Source organism: Salvelinus alpinus, chromosome 4 (genome assembly GCF_045679555.1).
Source record: "Salvelinus alpinus chromosome 4, SLU_Salpinus.1, whole genome shotgun sequence".
NCBI classification, from domain to species: domain Eukaryota; kingdom Metazoa; phylum Chordata; class Actinopteri; order Salmoniformes; family Salmonidae; genus Salvelinus; species Salvelinus alpinus.
In genome coordinates, this window is record NC_092089.1 from 73210490 (window position 1) to 73229991 (window position 19502).

General features: G+C 41.6%; 2 protein-coding genes and 1 long non-coding RNA gene across 3 annotated transcripts; 1 reads left to right on the top strand and 2 right to left on the bottom strand.

The window, feature by feature from the left end:
- Positions 1 to 400: 400 nt before the first annotated feature.
- Positions 401 to 2708, bottom strand: LOC139574410 (uncharacterized). Its single transcript, XR_011674770.1, has 3 exons — positions 2571 to 2708; positions 2238 to 2359; positions 401 to 2065 (listed from the first exon to the last, which is right to left on the bottom strand). It is a non-coding gene; the product is annotated as an uncharacterized lncRNA (long non-coding RNA).
- Positions 2709 to 10446: 7738 nt separating this feature from the next.
- Positions 10447 to 18400, bottom strand: LOC139574407 (fibroblast growth factor 2-like). Its single transcript, XM_071398942.1, has 3 exons — positions 17743 to 18400; positions 15237 to 15340; positions 10447 to 12996 (listed from the first exon to the last, which is right to left on the bottom strand). Exons 1-3 carry the CDS (start codon positions 17918 to 17920, stop codon positions 12811 to 12813), a joined length of 468 nt encoding a protein of 155 aa, XP_071255043.1. The 5' UTR covers positions 17921 to 18400; the 3' UTR covers positions 10447 to 12810.
- Positions 11638 to 12006, top strand: LOC139574409 (nucleoside diphosphate-linked moiety X motif 6-like). Its single transcript, XM_071398943.1, has one exon. The coding sequence runs from the start codon at positions 11638 to 11640 to the stop codon at positions 12004 to 12006; it is 369 nt and encodes a 122-aa protein (XP_071255044.1).
- Positions 18401 to 19502: the final 1102 nt, after the last annotated feature.

The following is a 19502-nucleotide window of genomic DNA, read 5'->3' on the forward strand; positions in this document are numbered from 1 at the left end:
ACCAACACAATCATCCACCAGGTGGCATGCTGTTTCCTTTATCCCTCCCCCAAAGTGGATGCAAGCATGTCAGAACATGTCTGTGGAAGGAGGATGGCCAAAACCTGGTCCACATGGTCTGATGGCATGTTGCCAACAGTGACTTGCGGGACCCCACCATTGTGACTGTAAGTGTTTTTAGGACTGATATGTGTTGGAGTACATACCAACACAACACACGGGGTAATTTGTGTTAGAGTTTTAGTGTCAAACCGAGCAACCAGCTCCTTTCCCTGAAGATATTTTGGGGTCAAAAACGAATTGGTGAGTGTACCAATAACCTTGCCACTTAGTTAGGTCCAAAAATATTGGCACTATTGATAAAGATTACTAAAATAAATATGACAAATAATGAGCTATATTGCATGTGAAAAAAATGTGTGACGAATATATTATGTTATACAAATACATTTGCTCAGAGAAAGAGATTTTGTTTAATAAGTAGTATAATTTTTTTTTTGTTTAAGATAGGGGTCAAAATTATTTCCACGTCTGTTTTCAATACCTTTCAAAACGTCACCTTCCGAGGATAATGGCACTGAGCCTTTTTCTAAAACGTTTTATGAGAATGGAGAACACTGGGAGGTTTGTTAGACCACTCCTCCACACAGAATCTTTTCAGAACCTTGATATCCTTTGTCTGCGCCAATGGACTGCCCTCTTCAATTCAAACCACAGGTTTTCAATGGGGTTTAAGTACAGACTTGATTTTGTGGTCATTTAACCATTGCGAATGACAGGCACATCGATCTGCAGGTTGAACATGGTGAGATTAAAGACTCCTAAATTGATAGTGTTAGGATTTATGTTTATGCACTATAGCCTGTTAGCATATTGTTTTGTTACACACACACACAAACAATACAGATGTGTGTGTAAAGACTGACCAACATTGACTGACAGGCCATAAAAGCTGTGGTCAATCTGGAGAGGGGAGGGGTGCATCTCTCTAGGCCAACCAGGGAGGGTAGATTACTGGACAATACCATATTAGGAACTGTTTCAGTGTAGAATCGACAGACACAAGACGGATCTAATCTACACAACGACCAGATGCGGACATCTGAAAGAAGGGGACCAGTCTGAGTAACGGTGATAGGCTGGGCAAAGTCTAAACCGCGCTCAGCCTCTACTGTGATAGGCCAACAGACGCGTTGGAACTACGTCATCACGGTATAAGAACAGCTGTTTACGTACTTCCTGCCAGTTCCCTGATCTACCCTGCGCGGAGATACAGTGAACCCGTATATACGAAAATTGCATTTGCCATTTATTGTTTGCGTTAATTAAACATAATTAAAGAAAGTTAGCAGACCTTGCTTTTTATTTATCCTGATACCGGATGTGTTACACGCAGCGTTCACAATAGTGCAGTTTGTTTAGGCGATTTTACAGCTAACTAGCTACTTTACATGCTAATATTGTCTTTGGTATTATTGTAACCAGCTACGTTTGCTAGCTAGCCAGCCAGACAATAAAGAGAGCATTGCATTTGTATTCGACTTGAGCTGCAACAGATTTCCACATATTTTCCCCCATGTTGCTACCAACCTTATTATAATACCAAAATGAAACATTTGTTCACAAAAAAATATTATTCTCAGTGTTATTCAACACTAAATTTAAAGGAATGAGTCGTTTTGGGAGAATTTTTCCTTGATTCGGGACCCAAGCTGTCAGCCACAGCAGCCAACAGTTTTACATGAGAGGAAGTCCCTTCGTTGATTACTTGGTTTGCTGCGTCATTCCCGAGTTTACGAACAGACGCAGTCACTGCCTTTGGAGGAAAATGTTCTCCCCCTCCACAGCTAACCTAATTATAGCTTCTCAGTCCGGTACCCGGGCAATCTCCTGTGATGTGCCCGGTGCCGGCTGGGGATGACATCAATTTCCACACGGAAGGCCAAGTCGGGGAGTAGACGACCCATCCCTCGTCACACATCTGGGGGATTCATTCAAGGACTAGAGTGTGTCCTGGTGGGACACCGTCCGGAAAAAACAAGGGCCCATTTCCTTCTCCCTGGAGCTGTCAACAGAGGCACATAGCTGGCCGTTTTAGTCACAACCCACTGGGCACAAACGTTTGTTCAACATCTAGTTTTGATTTACATTTGGTTGAGTTGTCAACTAAACGTGAATTTAACGTGAAATCAACAAAAAGGTTCAAAGTTGGGTGAAAAAATATGAAATTCCCTTACATTGATTACTTTTTTCAAATCGAATCAGTTTTCCACATTGATTCAACGTCATCAAATTGCATTTTTGGGTTGAAATGACATGGAAACAATGTTGATTTACCCATTTTTTGCCCAATGGGAACCTGTTGAAAAAGGAGTTTAGTTATCAAAAAAAGACTGTGCTCCCACTAGGCCAAAAGGGATGGCAAACGTTTCACAACTGTTACCGAGTCACCCTCTCTGTTTCACTACAGACTATGTCAACACAGACTGTACAATGTAGGAAGGACCTTGACATTTGTCACTACCTTTACTCACTTAGGATGAGTTATTGATAATAAATTACAGTATTACCTTGTTTTCTAGTCTGGCCTGGCCATGGTGGTATATATAGTCCAGCATTTGTTGACGCAACTAAGTATACCTCACTGTAAGAGAATAGCGTCTGAATATCGGTCAAGTTCCTGATGTTTTTCGAGTTGTTGTGATGGCTCCTCTCTCTGGCAGGCTGAATAAAGCCCGGCCCCAGGGCACTTAGTGCTCACTCCACGTGGGTCAGTTTAATGAAACCTTTTCATGTTCTCTCAAACCCAATAATAATTACCTGGTCGGAAGTCAGTTGTCTGGAAGCTGTCGTCAAGGTTCTTTGGAGTATGGACCAGCACATAGATACTAGCCTTCTGGAATGATTGCATAATTATCTTTATTAGCATGTTGTTATGATGATGGTTGGTATTTACTGTAGTTGGCTAGTAACTTTTTTCTATCCATCAAGGTGCAGTCATTGATTAGTCAAATGTTAAGGTTGTCGTCGTTCAAGATAAAAAAAACAAGGTACTGGACTGTTTCTCTGCCTGTCATGTTTTATGTATTACATAAGGCTCAACTTGAAACTTGTTTTCTTTTATGAGATATGTCGACTTCTATTAGGGACCAATCCTTAAGAATCTATTGGACACACTGTCAATCTGCTCCTGCTACGCCCTCTGGTGTTCATCCAGTGTTTTCTTTACCTGCAGTTACTCCCCCAGTACACTCTCTCGCCCTCTCTGTGTGATTGTGTGGTTGGAGACAGGTGTGCTGGAGTCAGAGCAAATCCCTTCCAGCTGCAACTCGTTCCATAATCAAGACCTCTACAAATATTCAGTCCTGCCACTTCCACTCTGCCAGATTGTAATCTCTGCTCAGTCAGTTATTATTCTAGCCATTTATGATTATGCAAGATCCTGTTACGCTGTTGTGCCTGTTTCCCTGCCTGACACCGTTTATCCTCTCATTGCATTTACTGCTCTGTCTCTTGCTCCAGTCTCACCACCCAACTACCTTGCTCTGGATTTTACTCACCATCACTACCTTGGATTCCCCTTGGGATCTGTTTAGCATTTTCTACTCAGCCAACTCCAACCTCTGTCTCCACATTGGTTTTTCTGCAACTCATCCGAGCTTCCCCGGATCTGCACTCCATATCTCTCTGTGTAACAAATATTTTGGTTCATTCATCCCTGTTTCCTCATCTGAGTCTGCTCTTGGGTTCCCCGGTGTCGCTCCGCTTAACACACACCCGTGTGTCAATCTAATGAACATAATTTTAAAAATCCCCCTTAATCTATCAGCTTAAAGTAGAGATAACTTTCAGCATGAGCTGCGTCTCAATCCACTGCATCCGCCTATGTTGGTCTCCCGCATCTGTGGTGGAAGGTGGCTGAGCTACAGTGCCTTGCAAAAGTATTCATCCCCCTTGGTGTTTTTCCTATTTTGTTGCATTACAACCTGTAATTTAAATTGATTTTTATTTGGATTTCATGTAATGGACAGACACAAAATTGTCCAAATTGGTGAAGTGAAATGTAAAAAATAACTTGTTTCAAAAAATTATATAAAAATAAAAAACTATAACAAAGTGGTGCGTGTGTGTATTCACCCCCTTTGCTAAGAAGCCCCTAAATAAGATCTGGTGCAACCAATTACCTTCAGAAGTCACATAATTAGTTAAATAAAGTCCTTCTGTGTGCAATCTAAGTGTCACATGATCTGTTACATGATCTCAGTATATATACACCTCTTCTGAAAGGCCCCAGAGTCTGCACCCCCACTAAGCAAGGGGCAACACCCTGCAAGCGGCACTATGAAGACCAAGGAGCCCTCCAAACAGGTCAGGGACAAAGTTGTGGAGAAATACAGATCAGGGTTGGGTTATAAAAAAATATCTAAAACTTTGAACATCCCACGGAGCACCATTAAATCCATTATTAAAAAATGGAAAGAATATAGCAACACAACAAACCTGCCAAGAGAGGGCCGCCCACCAAAACTGACGGACCAGGCAAGGAGGACATTAATCAGATGGGCAACAAAGAGACCCAAGATATCGGGGTGGCAGGTAGCTTAGTGGCATTGGGCCAGTATCCGAAAGGTTGCAAGATCGAATCCCCCAGCTGACACGGTAGAAATCTGTCATTCTGCCCCTGAACAAGGCAGTTCATCCAATGTTCCTAGGCCATCATTGTAAATAAGAATTTGTTCTTAACTGACTCCTAGTTCAAATAAAAAAATAACCCCGAAGGAGCTGCAAAACTCCACAGCGGAGATTGGCGTATCTGTCCATAGCCGTACACTCCACAGAGCTGGGCTTTGTGGAAGAGTGGCCAGAAAAAAAGCCATTACTTAAAGAAAAAAAATAAGCAAACGTATTTGGTGTTAGCCAAAAGGCATGTGGGAGACTCCCGAAAATCGGTCTTCTCCCTCTGTACTGTCCTAAAGGTTTGGCCTACTAACTAATATAACCCCACGGTTACCTTCAGACGGTACCCATACAAATGAATGGAAGTATGGAGGTCGTTTTTCTGGCAACAAAAATAAGGGGTTAAATATGTGTCCAAAAAAACAAAAATATTTCCCAAGCTTTCTTATATCTCCTAGATATAGGACAGACACTTCAAAACCTTATTCCTTATGATATATTTGTTGACTGTCTTTTTTTGCCATTAATGAATGTGTTATTCAAAGTGTTTCTATTGGTTATAGTAGTAAAGGACAAATTCTATATTTTATCAAATTATTTTGTATGATCCATGTAGCCATCTTTAAACAATTCCATATGTTAGCTTAGTAGAACCCCCCCCCCCCCTCATGCACACCGGTTGCGTCAAGCCGTATGCGTTCTGGCAGAAGTCCATTAATTTAATTGGGAGGCAAATCGCGCTGCTGCGACTCATCTGTAGGACTAGTTTGTGGTGCTTGGCACTGCTGCAGTGTGTCGCATGCATTGGATTTTTTCAACTTGCGCTTGCTTCACCGTGCGGTACCAGTAGAAAACCCACAAAGAAGTTTCTAATGTGTAGTGTGACAGTTTTTGTTGTGATGCGGCACATGGATTGTGAAGACTACGTAAAATGTACCGTACAGCAATAACCTGTGTGCACGCAGTCTTAGACTTTCAGAGGTTAAAAGTGTCAGTGTAGGGAAGTACAACTAAACCATTGTGAGATTTGTTACTGAAACTTAAGCTTTTCAGCCACAGTGATACTGTCTGAACTCTGGAACTCAATGTGCCTCTTCAATCGACACTGAGCGGTAAATGGCTGTAGTTGTTTTCCTTCCTTTCCACTGTTATAAATGGCTATCATTATCTGTGTTTATTTAGGCAGGTTTCCTGGCATCTTCTGGCCCTCAGCCTGTCTCTCTCCATGGGGAATATTCATCTCCTCTCACAGACTTTACCTTGACTTCTGCTGCAGCACCGTCTCACTTAGCATAGCTCCCCACAGCATTACGCAACCTCAAGCAAACATCCTTAACTCCTGCTTGTGTGTGCTGAGTACACCAAACATTTCATACATTGCCATCATCTGTTCTCTTAAAGACTTCACCGGTATTTCTGAAGCAATTTGCAGTGTGAAGGTATCAAAACAGGACTCAATGGCAACTCTTTGGTTGAATATTTCTCAGTGTACCCAATCACTGCAATAAATGTCAGGCGCAGTGCTTACATTCACTGTAATATTTTATTTATTTTATTTATTTCACCTTTATTTAACCAGGAAGGCCAGTTGAGAACAATTTCTCATTTACAACTGCGACCTGGCCAAGATAAAGCAAAGCAGTGCGACAAAAACAACAACACAGAGTTACACATAAACAAACGTCAATAACAGTCAATAACACAATAGGAAAAAAACAGAAAAATCTATGTACAGTGTGTGCAAATGTGGAAGAGTAGGGAGGTAGGCAATAAATAGTAGGCAATAAATGGTAGGCAATAAATAAATAATTACAATTTAGCATTAACACTGAAGTGATAGATGGGCAGTTGATGTGCAAGTAGAGATACTGGGGTGCAAAAGAGCAAGAGGGTAAGTAATAATATGGGGATGAGGTAGTTGGGTGTGCTATTTACAGACTGGCTGTGTACAGGTACAGTGATAGGTAAGTTGCTCTGACAGCTGATGCTTAAAGTTAGAAAGGGAGATATAAGACTCCAGCTTCAGTGATTTTTAACAATTCATTCCAGTCATTGGCAGCAGATAACTGGAAGGAAAGGCAGCCAAAGGAAGTGTTGGCTTTGGGGATGACCAGTGAAATATACCTGTTGGAGCGTGTGCTACGGGTGGGTGTTGCTATGGTGACCAGTGAGCTGAGATAAGGCGGGGCTTTATCTAGCAAAGACTTATAGATGACCTGGAGCCAGTGGGTTTGGCGACGAATATGTAGTGAGGGCCAGCCAACGAGAGCATACAGGTCGCAGTGGGGGGTAGTATATGGTGCTTTGGTGACAAAACGGATGGCACTGTGATAGCAAACTGGATGTAGTCTGAGTAGAGTGTTGGAGGCTATTTTGTAAATTACATCGCCAAAGTAGAGGATTGGTAGGATAGTCAGTTTTGACGGGGGGTATGTTTGGCAGCATGAGTGAAGGAGGCTTTGTTGCGAAATAGGAAGCCGATTCTAGATTTAATTTTGGATTGGAGATGCTTAATGTGAGTCTGGAAGGAGAGTTTACAGTCTAACCAGTTGAAGCGTTGAAGCTCGTTTGGAGGTTTGTTAGCACAGTGTCCAAAGAAGGGCCAGATGTATACAGAAGGGTGTCGTATGCGTAGAGGTGGATCAGAGAATCACCAGCATCAAGAGCGACATCATTGATATATACAGAGAAAAGAGTCGGCCCGAGAATTGAATCCTGTGGCACCCCCATAGAGACTGCCAGAGGTCCGGACAACAGGCCCTCCGATTTGACACACTGAACTCTATCTGAGAAGTAGTTGGTGAACCAGGTGAGGCAGTCATTTGAGAAGCCAAGGCTATTGAGTCTGCCGATAAGAATGCGATGATTGACAGAGTCGAAAGCCTTGGCCAGGTTGATGAAGACGGCTGCACAGTACTGTTTTTTATCGATGGCGGTTATGATATCGTTTAGGACCTTGAGCGTGGCTGAGGTGCACCCATGACCAGCTCGGAAACCAGATTGCATAGTGGAGAAGGTACTGTGGGATTCAAAATGGTCCGGTGATCTGTTTGTTAACTTAGCTTTCAAAGTTTTTAGGAAGGCAGGGCAGGATGGATATAGTTTTATAACAGTGTGGGTCTAGAGTGTCTCCCCCTTTGAAGAGGGGAATGACCGCGGCAGCTTTCCAATCTTTGGGGATCTCAGACGATATGAAAGAGAGGTTGAACAGGCTAGTAATAGGGGTTGCAACAATTTCGGCAGATAATTTTAGAAAGAGAGGGTCCAGATTGTCTAGCCCAACTGATTTGTAGGGATCCAGATTTTGCAGCACTTTCAGAACATCAGCTGTCTGGATTTGGGTGAAGGATAAGCGGGGGGGGGGGGGGGGGGGGCTTGGGAAAAAAATGCTTATTGAAATTAGCTATAATTTATCGGTGGTGACAGTGTTTCCTATCCTCAGTGCAGTAGGCAGCTGGGAGGAGGTGCTCTTATTCTCCATGGACTTTAGTGTCCAAACCTTTTTGGAATTAGTGCTACAGGAAGCAAATTTCAATTTGAAAAAGCTTGTAGGACGGCCGGGTGTTAAAGCATGTCCCAGTTTAGGTAATCTAACAGTACGAACTCTGAAGATAGATGGGGGGCGATCAATTCACATATGGTGTCCAGGGCACAGCTGGGGACTGAAGGGGGTCTATAACAAGCGGCAACGGTGAGAGACTTCTTTCTGGAGAGGTGGTGTAACGGAGAGGAGGACCAAGGTGCAGCGTGGTAAGTGTTCATTATTTTAACAACTGAACACTGAACAAAACAACAAAAAACGACAAACGAACAGTCCTGTAAAGTGACGAAAAACACTAAACAGAAAATAATCACCCACAACTCAAAGTGGGAAAACAGGCTACCTAAATATGGTTCTCAATCAGAGACAACGATAGACAGCTGCCTCTGATTGAGAACCACACACGGCCAAACACAAAGAAATAGACAACATAGACATACAAACATAGAATGCCCACCCACATCACACCCTGACCAAACAAAAAATAGAAACATACAAAGCAATCTATGGTCAGGGCGTGACAGGAGGATTTTTAAAAGTAGAACCTCGAATTGTTTGGGCACAGACCTGGATAGTATGACAAAACTCTGCAGTAGATTGCAACTCCGCCCCCTTTGGCAGTTCTATCTTGTCGGAAAATGTTATAGTTAGGGATGGAAATTTCAGGATTTTTGGTGGCCTTCCTAAGCCAGGATTCAGACACTGCTAGGACATCTGGGTTGGCAGAGTGTGCTAAAGCAGTGAATAAAACAAACTTAGGGAAGAGGCTTCTAATGTTAACATGCATGAAACCAAGACTTTTACAGTTACAGAAGTCAACAAATGAGAGCGCCTGGGGAATGGGAGTGATACTGGGGGCTGCAGGGCCTGGGTTAACCTCTACATTACCAGAGGAACAGAAGAGGAGTAGGATAAGGGTACGGATAAAGGCTATAAGAACTGGTCGTCTAGTGCGTTCGGAACAGAGAGTAAAATGACCAGATTTCTGGGCGCGGAAGAATAGATTCAAGGCATAATGTACAGACAAGGGTATGGCAGGATGTGAGTACAGTGGCGGTAAACGTACGCATTGAGTGACGATGAGAGAGGTTTTGTCTCTAGAGGCACCATTTAAGCCAGGTGCGGTCACCGCATGTGTGGAGGGTGGAACAAATGAGCTAGCTAAGGCATATTGAGCAGGGCTGAAAGCTCTACAGTGAAATAAGACAAAAATCACTAACCAGAACAGAAATAGACAAGTCATATTGACATTAGGGAGAGGCATGTGTAGCCGAGTGATCATAGGCTCCAGTGTGTAGCTAGGCGAGCAGGAGACACGGCGATTCAGACAGCTAGCAGGCCGGGGCTAGCAGATGGGCCTCAGGGGGACGTCGCAATGGAAGGGCCTGTTGAAACCCCCTCGGACGGTTACGTCGGCAGACCAGTCGTGATGGATCGGCGGGGCTCCGTGTCGGCAGCAAAGGGTCCAGGCCAATTGGAAAAAGAGGTATTGAAGCCCAGGAATTGAGTGGTTTAATATGACCATTAGTCAATTTATTCAGACAATTACAGCATCGTGGCGTGCCATTTATGATACGACAGTAATACTTCCACTTTTGCCTCATGACATCACGTCAGCAAGTCTGTCCCGAGTTACTAAACATCACTTGTAGGAACGCTTACAGAAGAATACGTTTCAGGGATACATTATTTCTGCAATTCTAGTTATTGTAGGAAACAGAGGTGAGCGGTCAGTGTTTGGGAAGTAAGAGGAGTGTCATCATTTACTGGAAGAGGGCCTCATACACTCAGTCTGGCCCTTGGCCATTGGCAGAGTTTGGCAGGCTAAGGCCATCCAGAGCTTCTCTAGGGTTGTGTTTCCTGAAAGTGAACCTCTCTGGGCCATTATCACTGACATCTGCACCAAGACGGCAAACATAGCAGACAGAAAAGAATGCCTGGTAATTGCGTTGTAGCTAGGTGATTTGTGGCAGAGACAAAGGATTTGTCATTTGCTGTATTGAAATCTGATGAAATAATGTGCAATGGGTTGACGTAGGTTTTAGAACAATATGAGTCATTGGCTGTTGATTTGGGATAAGAATTACGATCATGATTCTTAATTGCTATTTGGTCCGTTTGTACTTTTCTGACGTGTGATGTGCTTATAGCCATTAGGCCAACCTGTATCTAGAACCACAGCCACTTTACCAGAGCACAATTTGGTAAACCACACAAAACTTTATGTATATTGTTAAGAAACGTTTATTCTTGAATTTTCCTACCTTGTTGCAGATACAAGTAGCTTCAACAAATATAGCACTGTAGGTATGTATGTTTACAAAAAGAAATCAAATTATGAAAGCTTTACAGTTCATCAAAACTTTGAACAAGATCAAGCAAATCAAATACAGAAAAATATTGTTTTATAATTGCAAACAAAAAGTAGAATTTTAATTAATCAAGAGCTACAATAAATGTATACAACTACTTCACCATTTAAACAGCAGCGATCTGTCTTTAAATATAGTTTAAGAGTGGTGAAACTAAACACCAAACTTAATTGCTTAGATTTTCTCAAGAATAACAACATACAATCACATCAAAATTAATATTTAGCGCATCGGGCAGAATCCTATCTTTAGATCTGAGTACAAAGCATAACTTTTAACATTAAAGCATACATTTGACAAGTGTGAAATAGGTGGATGTAAGTTAGGATTTGTGCCTATGCACATACAATTGTAACATACTTATCAATGCTGAAGGACACTGGAGTACACTTTCACAAATAAAAGACTTGGATGCAGCCCATTCAATTTGCATCCTAATTCAAAGTATATTATTGTGACTTAACTTCAGACAGTAAATGCATGGAAGTTCCCTGGAGGGCTCTCGGATCCAGGAGAAAACATTGGTCAGTGATGCAACCACATAACGTATACCATACATAGACAATATCTAAATGCATACACACATACATATTCATAGGAATGTTTACTTTTTGAAACTGCCTCCTCAGACATTCATATGAACTACACTCAAGCATATATCTAAACAATTTTAAGACTTAAAACAGACTTCAAATAAACGTTTTACTAGTTACAAGTTCAACTTGTTTTTTTTAAGCAGCTTTTGATACAAAGCCCCACCTACTGAAGCAGCGTTGTATGTGATTAAAGTACAATCAAATTCCCTTTTTAGAACCAAATTTCATTTTCATGAATTACAATGTAAAAATGTTGTTAAGGGCGCTCACATTGTATCACACAATTTTTATTTGTGTCCAGTGAGCATTATCATGCATTCAGATAAGATGTACAGTAATGGGGTTTTCAAAACAAAGATGTTTAAAGAACAGTACAAACATATAAAATCTCCTTTTGTTCTGTTTGTTTATTTTCCAAGCCTTCACTGCGGTCCGTGAGGTCGTTGAGGAGATGGTAGTCCGCTCAGAGTTCAAGTCCCTCCTGAGCATCCGGCAGCAGCACAACCTCCCAGGTGCTTTTGGTATGTCCGACATGTACATCATCTGCCGCCTCAGCCCCCTCACATACGACATCAACTTCTGCACCCAGGAGTGCCTGCGCTGTGAGTGGCTGGAGCTAACCAAGACTAGCTCCACTACTCCTATCACTAGCCGCCTAGCCAGGCTTCTATTTCACGGCCTGAACCAGGCCTTCGACAAGATTGACCTGGCTATGGAGGAGCTGCCAGCTGTCTACTCAGGGAGGTTCTACCAGCTGCACCACAGGGTGCTGCCTCAGCACTTAAACACTAGACCTGAGGATAGGACCTGCCTAGCCTAGTGCATCGATGCTAATGGCACGAACACGTCAGTGCTATTCATATGAGCGTGTGGATGGCCTTTCACCATACTACTTGAAGTGTATATTTTTGACAGACTGGAATAGGTTTTTCTGAACTGTTACACGGGAACGAGGGTGTAGCCAATGGTACCGATGATGACCACTGTAAAGGACATTTTTCACAAATCACAAGACGTACGTACCTCTTGTCTGTAAAGATAAAAAATATACACAATTTGAAGAAATAGGCTACTCTGTTTGGGAAGAACCTCAGGGCCACTAAGCTCTAAAATCAAATTAATCATTCATATGTTAAGATTGAGAGGTGCAATATCATATACTGTAGTATTGTACTAGGTCTACTGTTTGTGTTGCAATGACTTTAGAGTAATGGTGTGCTCGATTTATCTTTGCCAACCCAATGTTCTATTTAAAAGCTGTATCAAGTAAAGTTGTGGGCATGACCAAGCTAACCTTTACTGCAGTGCAGTAAAAAGTACATGTTTAAAGCCCAGAGCTACTAAGTGGCATCTTGTGTGTTATCACTTTCTTTTTCGTATTAAATAATGTACCTTCAAAATTGTTAAACCAAGACAAATAAGCAGAGTATCAAAGTAAACTAGAATATTTGAAGCAGCTCTAGTCAAACTCACATTATATAGTTGAATTGAATTGCCGTTAAAGTACCTAACTACAGGATGATTATGTCGTCACAGTCATTTAATAGGCTCCATTGTATTTCTTCATGTCCTGTTTGTTTGTGTGCAGCCAGGCTGACTTTAAGATTGGTACGACAAGGTGAGCTCAGCGTCTGGCCGACATGGGGAGAAAGAGAATGGCTTTTTGGCCGGGTCCAGTTTTGGATCCTGACTTGTACTGGCCAGTCCTTTTCAGTGCCACATACATTTCAGGGTACTTTCGAGAGCGGTAGGTGTTGTAGTTGTTACTCTCCAGCCTCTCCACGAAGTAGCATTCATCTGTTGTCCGTCTCTGAAGAGAGAGAGAATGTTCGAAAGATATGAGATAGCAAATCAGAGATCAATTTACAATACATTTGTTCATCCAGTTCTATTATTCTTTGATATACTTGATCCACTTTCATATTGTTAACTGAACCAATGATAAATGTCAATGAAACTCTTTTGAAAACTTGTCATTGTCTTATGAAATAAAACGTAATGGGCAGGATTCTCAAACCCAGATGAATAAACCTACTCTTGAACTAAAAGCCATGTTCAATGGGGAATGTCCACCAGTGACAAGCTTTGGGCAATGATGGTTGTTTATATTATAAAAAAAGATCCACATTTCATGTACATAACTGGAGTTTAGCCTCGGTCTTAGCGGCCAGGGGAAAAGTTGAAATAAATGTAGTTGAAATGTCAACACAAATGTTTAGTCATTGTGATATCCTCTAAATAAGCCATTTCATTTAGACATAATTAAATATAGTTGATTTTTACATGCTCTGTGGAGAAAAGGGAAAAGCTTGCAAAGCTGACAAAAAAATTAGAATAATTTGATTAATCCAGTAAAACACATCAGACCTCAATACCTCCATTGTTTCAGTGGAGATTCCAGAACAGTCTGAGCTCCTGTGTCACGTTCCTGACCTTATTTCCTTTGTTTAGTCTTTGTTTAGTTGGTCAGGACGTGAGCTGGGTGGGTATATTCTATGTTTTGTGTTTCATTGGTTTAGGTGTGTATTATTGGCCTGATATGGTTCTCAATCAGAGGCAGGTGTTTTACGTTGTCTCTGATTGGGAACCATATTTAGGTACGCTGTTTTCACTGTTTGTTTGTGGGTGATTGTTCCTGTTCATTGCGTTTCTTTGTTTTCACTAGGTTCACATGTTCAGGTCTGTAGCGTCGTTGGTTTCATTCTGTTTATTGTTTTGTTCGTGTTTATGAAGTGTTCCAATAAATATGGAAACGTACCACGCTGCGATTTGGTCCTCCTCTCTTCCACCTAACGACGAGTGTTACATCCTGTTTAATGTCACACACTAATGAAGATATTTTTCAATAGTTTTACCAGATGTTTTGCCAAGTCAAAGATGTGTGAATAATCATACATTCTTAAATTAGTAAAACAAATTGTCAGTTCTAGTGGCCGTGTGCAAGAAATAGATTTGCTCATGTCCAATAGAAATGAAGTAACCCTCTGACAGGTTTTTGTTATTACATTTTTGTTATTACATGAAATAATGGAAAATATAAATGATTATTCCTGTCCACGCTGATTTTGTGTTCATGTGGAAGATCTGATGACATCAATCACATCTGGCTCAAATATCTCTTGATAGCAGGGCCAACAGAATTCCCTGCCCTATCCAACAACAGGGGGCCTGTTGTCCATTCAACCATGGCTACCTAGTATAGAGGATAACTTGTATGGCCCTACCTAACCCTACATGGAAGCAATCCCTGGCACTTATAACAGGCACACAGAATAAAAACAGTTGGAAGATAAATTCAGAGGGTAGCAACACTGGGAAAGATAAAAGTGTATTAATTTACATCGACTACAAAGTTCAATCCCTACGACCTAATATCTGAATATATATAGACTATCCATGCCGACATGGAAGGCAGTGCTAAAATGGAAACGTAAAGTGAAAAGACAAAGTGAGAAGTAATTGTTAAATGACTAGAGTGTATTAGAAAGTAAGCTCGATCTATACAGATGATCATGTGCATAAAGTTGGTGAGTGGGGCTGAATAAGGACAAGTACAGAACAACATACAGTACCTCCAGCTTCCAATTTAAACCTGAACACAACAGTCTATTTACAAAATGCTAACACCAAACTATAGCTTTACCCCACCCTGAGAGAACGTGTGAGAACAGATCCTGGATGATTGACCACATCAGTGAAGGTGCCATGTCTGTAATGTGTCTGCCAGTGTGTGTCCATTGCCTAGTCTGGTTACTCATTAAGGAGAGACAGGAAACACAGCAGTCAGTTATCTGCTCTGACTTCTGCAGTATCCCAGAAGTACCTCTGTTCACTGCTACCACACTAACAAGTGTAATACGAAAGCAAAATCTGTTGTCAGTGTATATGACAAGATAATATTTGCTTTCAGCATGAACTTAATGAAAACCCTTCATCTTAGGCATGGGACTGTCCCTGTTAGAGTAAAGCATGAGTTGTAGACCATGACAATACCAAAACAGATGGAATGGAGTTGCTTTGGTAGCTGTAAGGAAGGTAATGCTTACTCACCGCTCCAAACAGTCTTCCATCTGCATTCATGGCCAGATAGCGGTTGGCTGAGACCCCTTTGATTACTACTTCCCCCAATGAGGTCGCCTGGAGTTGAAGCTTATCTGAAGAGGAAAAATTACTTTAGTCTCAGAGTGAATTGATAGCAACTCCATTGATGCTAGTTGTTAGTGGTGTTGAACAAGGACGGATAGAGCGGACTATTATACTGAACAAAAATATAAACGCAACATGTAAAGTGTTGGTACCATGTTTCATGAGCTAAAATAAAAGATCCCAGAAAAGGTCCCATATGCACAAAAAGCTTATTTCTCTCAAATGTTGTGTACAAGTTTGTTTACATCCCTGTTAGTGAGCATTTCTCCTTTGTCAAGATAATCCATCCACCGGACAGGTGTGGCATACCTAGAAGCTAATTAAACAGCATGATTATTACAAAGGTGCACCTTGTGCTGGGAACAATAAAAGGCCTCTCTAAAATGTGCAGTTTTCACACAACGCAATACCACAGATGTCTCAAGTTGAGGAAAAGTGCAATTTGCATGCTGACTACAGGAATGTCCACCAGAGCTGTTGCCAGAGCATTGAATGTTCATTTCTCTACCATAAGTCGCCTCCAATGTTGTTTTCCAGTATTTGGCAATACGTCACAACTGCAGACCGTGTGTAACCATGCCAGCCCATGATCTCCACATCTGGCTTCTTCACCTGCGGGATTGTCTGAGACCAGCCACCCGGGCAGCTGATGAAACCCTAATAAAACCCTTTTGTGGGAAAAAGCTGATTCTGATTGACTGGGCCTGGCTTCCCAGTGGGTGGGCCTAAGTCATCCCAGGCCCACCCATAGCTGTGCCCCTGCCTAGTCATGTGAAATCCATAGATTAGGGCCTCATTTATTTATTTTAATTGACTGATTTCCTTATATGAACTGTAACGCAGTAAAATCGTTGAAATTGTTGCATGTTGCGTTTATATTTTTGTTCAGTATATAACAGTGGCAAACAAGTTGATACAATATTTTTTTGTAAAACTTCAGATAAGCAAGATAACCATTCGAAGTTGTGGTTCACCATCGTTCTTCACAGTTTTCACATTTTGAGAAACAATATTAATAATGCCGTAATAGTTATTGAAAGCTTGTAGTTGGTTGAAGCGATCATCTTGTAAATACTCCAAACGTTTTGTGGAGTCAGATAAGCCTACGTGTGCTGCGCCAACGGAGCATATTTGAATAGCATATTTATAGCATAGTTTAAAAAAAACGAAACTAAAATAGAGTTCTTATCAAACAGACCTCATAAGGCAAGATAGTAAATGATGATACATTGTAAACTTCTATATAAGAGGCATCTGTGTGCACTTAGGGTTTGTTTAATGACTAATGTCACGAAGATCCATTCCTCTCTGAAGGAATACATAATTAGTAGTTGTTGCATGCAAGGGAGCATCTAGTGTTTACTGAACATCTGTACAGCAGGTCTAGTGATCACAGCCCTAAGTGAAACTTTCGGCAATGGTTTATTTCATCATCGCTTGCTTTAATCATATTGAGGAAGCAAAGTCCTTTTCAATGGTTCTATTTGAATGAATGGTCATGACAGAAAGTGTAGTTTAGTGTATGGGTTTGGTGTGGTGTATCCAGTTTAGTGTATGGGTTACTACTACGCTTATAGAATATTGTATATGCCTCGTTGATTGAAGATAAATGTTGCTGTAAAGTAAATGAGATGCTAATTGTTTTTCAATAATCGAAATGGCCAATGGCCTTTTCATTAAAACTAGTCAGTCTCTTGTCTCCATTCTTACTATAGTAGTTCATTGCTTGTGATGATTTTTGGACAGCTGTTTGATAGCACCTGTTCTAAGTCCCATCCCGTATCTGTCACTCAAGGATCTACTGAGCAGTGCTTCCTGTGACGAAAACCCCCTCTTCTACATGGGCCCCTTCTCCTCCTCCCAATTACTGATGTAATCTGAGAGACATACACTGAAGAAAACACAACTAGATAGTGAGTTATGAGGTGGTTTCAATGTGTTGTTGCATGTTAAATTTAAAGCTAATCAATGATACTTTAATATTATACTGAATTGATAAGAACACAAACCTAGTGTTTCAATTTCTATCAATGGCCTTTATGTGGACTCGAATTGGTCTATCTGTGTTAATGCACATTTCACACGAAACACGAAACATATATTCTAATTCTGGACATTTGAATTACATGTGACGTAATAGCAGTGACATTTAAAGAATGGCCATGTTACACACATCAAGATGACTTGAATGAGATCAAAACCCACCACATTCACGAAAGCACTTGCAAAGGCGAATGTAAAAGAACTACACTAACGACTGTCATTTGAATGCTGCAGAAGCCATAAATAAACACACTCATTTGTAAAATTCCCTTCAGTCCTCCATGATTTCCCTCACGGTTACGTCCCTGTTACCCTTTAAACGCATAAAGAAGCTTAGTCTTCCATGCAAGGGACTGGAACTACTTACTGTGGGGGTCGTTCTTATCTCTGATCCCGTCTACGCTTCCGTTAGAGTTTATCCTCAAGAAGTAGCCTCCGTTTTTACAGTACAACCTCTTGGGCTCCTTAAAGTTTCCTGGAAGGAAGCCGCCACTGCCTCCATCTTCAGGTGTGGCGGGTAGAGTGGTGATTTCTCCTGTGGCCATCTCCTCTTCCCTGCTGCTGCTGTGTGCTAGCAGTGCAGCAGCCCCACAGTAGCCTTATGCTAACTGCTGTCCCCTCCCTCCCCCAGCGAGCCTCACAGAGCCTGATTTTAGTTAACCCCCAGGGTCAGATAGTTTGTTTGAGAACACCCCTCTGGTGCAGCATGCCCTCTACTCCCAAACCGAGAGGAATCTAAGCGCTAGCAGCACTTGGAAAGGAGCTTGTTAGCCGCGACAGCAAGGTCCACCCCTCTCTGGCCTCTTCTCGTTCCTTTAAGAAAGTGCTAAGAGTTGATATTCGAGTGTAGTTTGGATGGGGATTTGACTGTTCCACCTTCCATCGTCTTCTTCCTCCACTCTTAAGCGCTGAAATGTTTACAGCAGGGCAGCTGGCTGAAATATGGGGAGACTTTCCCTATGGGCCTCAGTTCGCATGCGCCCTCCGAGGCAAGCACACACACACACACACATTTGCACAAGCCCACTTTAACGTTCTAACTGAACCAGCCAACCCTACACAGCACAAGCAGAGAAAGGAGGGTAAGACTGGGGCTTACTGATTGAACTGCGTCATAAGAGACCCTTGGCTTGTGCAACCTGAGTGGTGGCTTCAGCTTAGCTTCTTAGAACTTCTGGGTAGAATCAGTGATTCTGTGCCACATTATTGAAGAACAAATGAAATATGCAGCAGAAAGTACAATAGAGTAAATTACAATAGCTTGTCTAATTGAATTGAAGGAAATATGTAAATATTGAAGATTTGAAAGGACCCTTCACATAGAAACTCTATTTTGAGTTGTGAACAGTATGAAGCAGCTCATTTCAATTATACCATTTCAATATGTTTTACTTTTAATCAACTTTAACCAGAGTCAAAACTATGAATGTCTGTTTTCAAAGTGTGCACTAGACACATACCAGAACACAGATTACTGTATTTTGATTAGATGCATGCATATCAATGAAACATTAAACCACAGGCCGACCACAATGGCTCAGCACAAAATAATACTTTCTATTCACTTGGCTATCCTCAGATGGACTGATAATCGTTTCAGAATCATTCCGTGTTGAAACTGTAGGTCTTTGTGTGGGCATTGTGTGCCAAGGGAATCATTTTCAGACACTACTTCACATACAAACACATTCATCTCCAGGTACACTGTCTCACTCTCTGTTTGCCATGATGAAGCATCAGGCCTTGGTTTGCTTCAGACACTCCTCCAATGTAGGTTGGGTTGTGAGCACATTTTTTTTAAATGGCCCTAGTTTGAACTTCCAAATTTGCCACTAGTTTGGTCCGACCCATTTCCTTCTCAGATGTCATGTTTTCATTGGTCATCACACCCCCACCCATTCACAGCAACACAACCATTGAGTGATGCTCGAGTTAAAATTCCTCTTGATTCCAAAGTAAAGCCCTCACCGTCTCTGTTACGATCCCTATGGAGCACCTTTGTTAGACTATGGCCAATGGAAATATGGTCAGTCAAAACAAGGTGACAAGCTCATAATTAAAGTTTACCGTTACATAAAAACAAGGCAGCTCCTGGGACCTAATAAGAAATGTTGACATTGTTGTCCT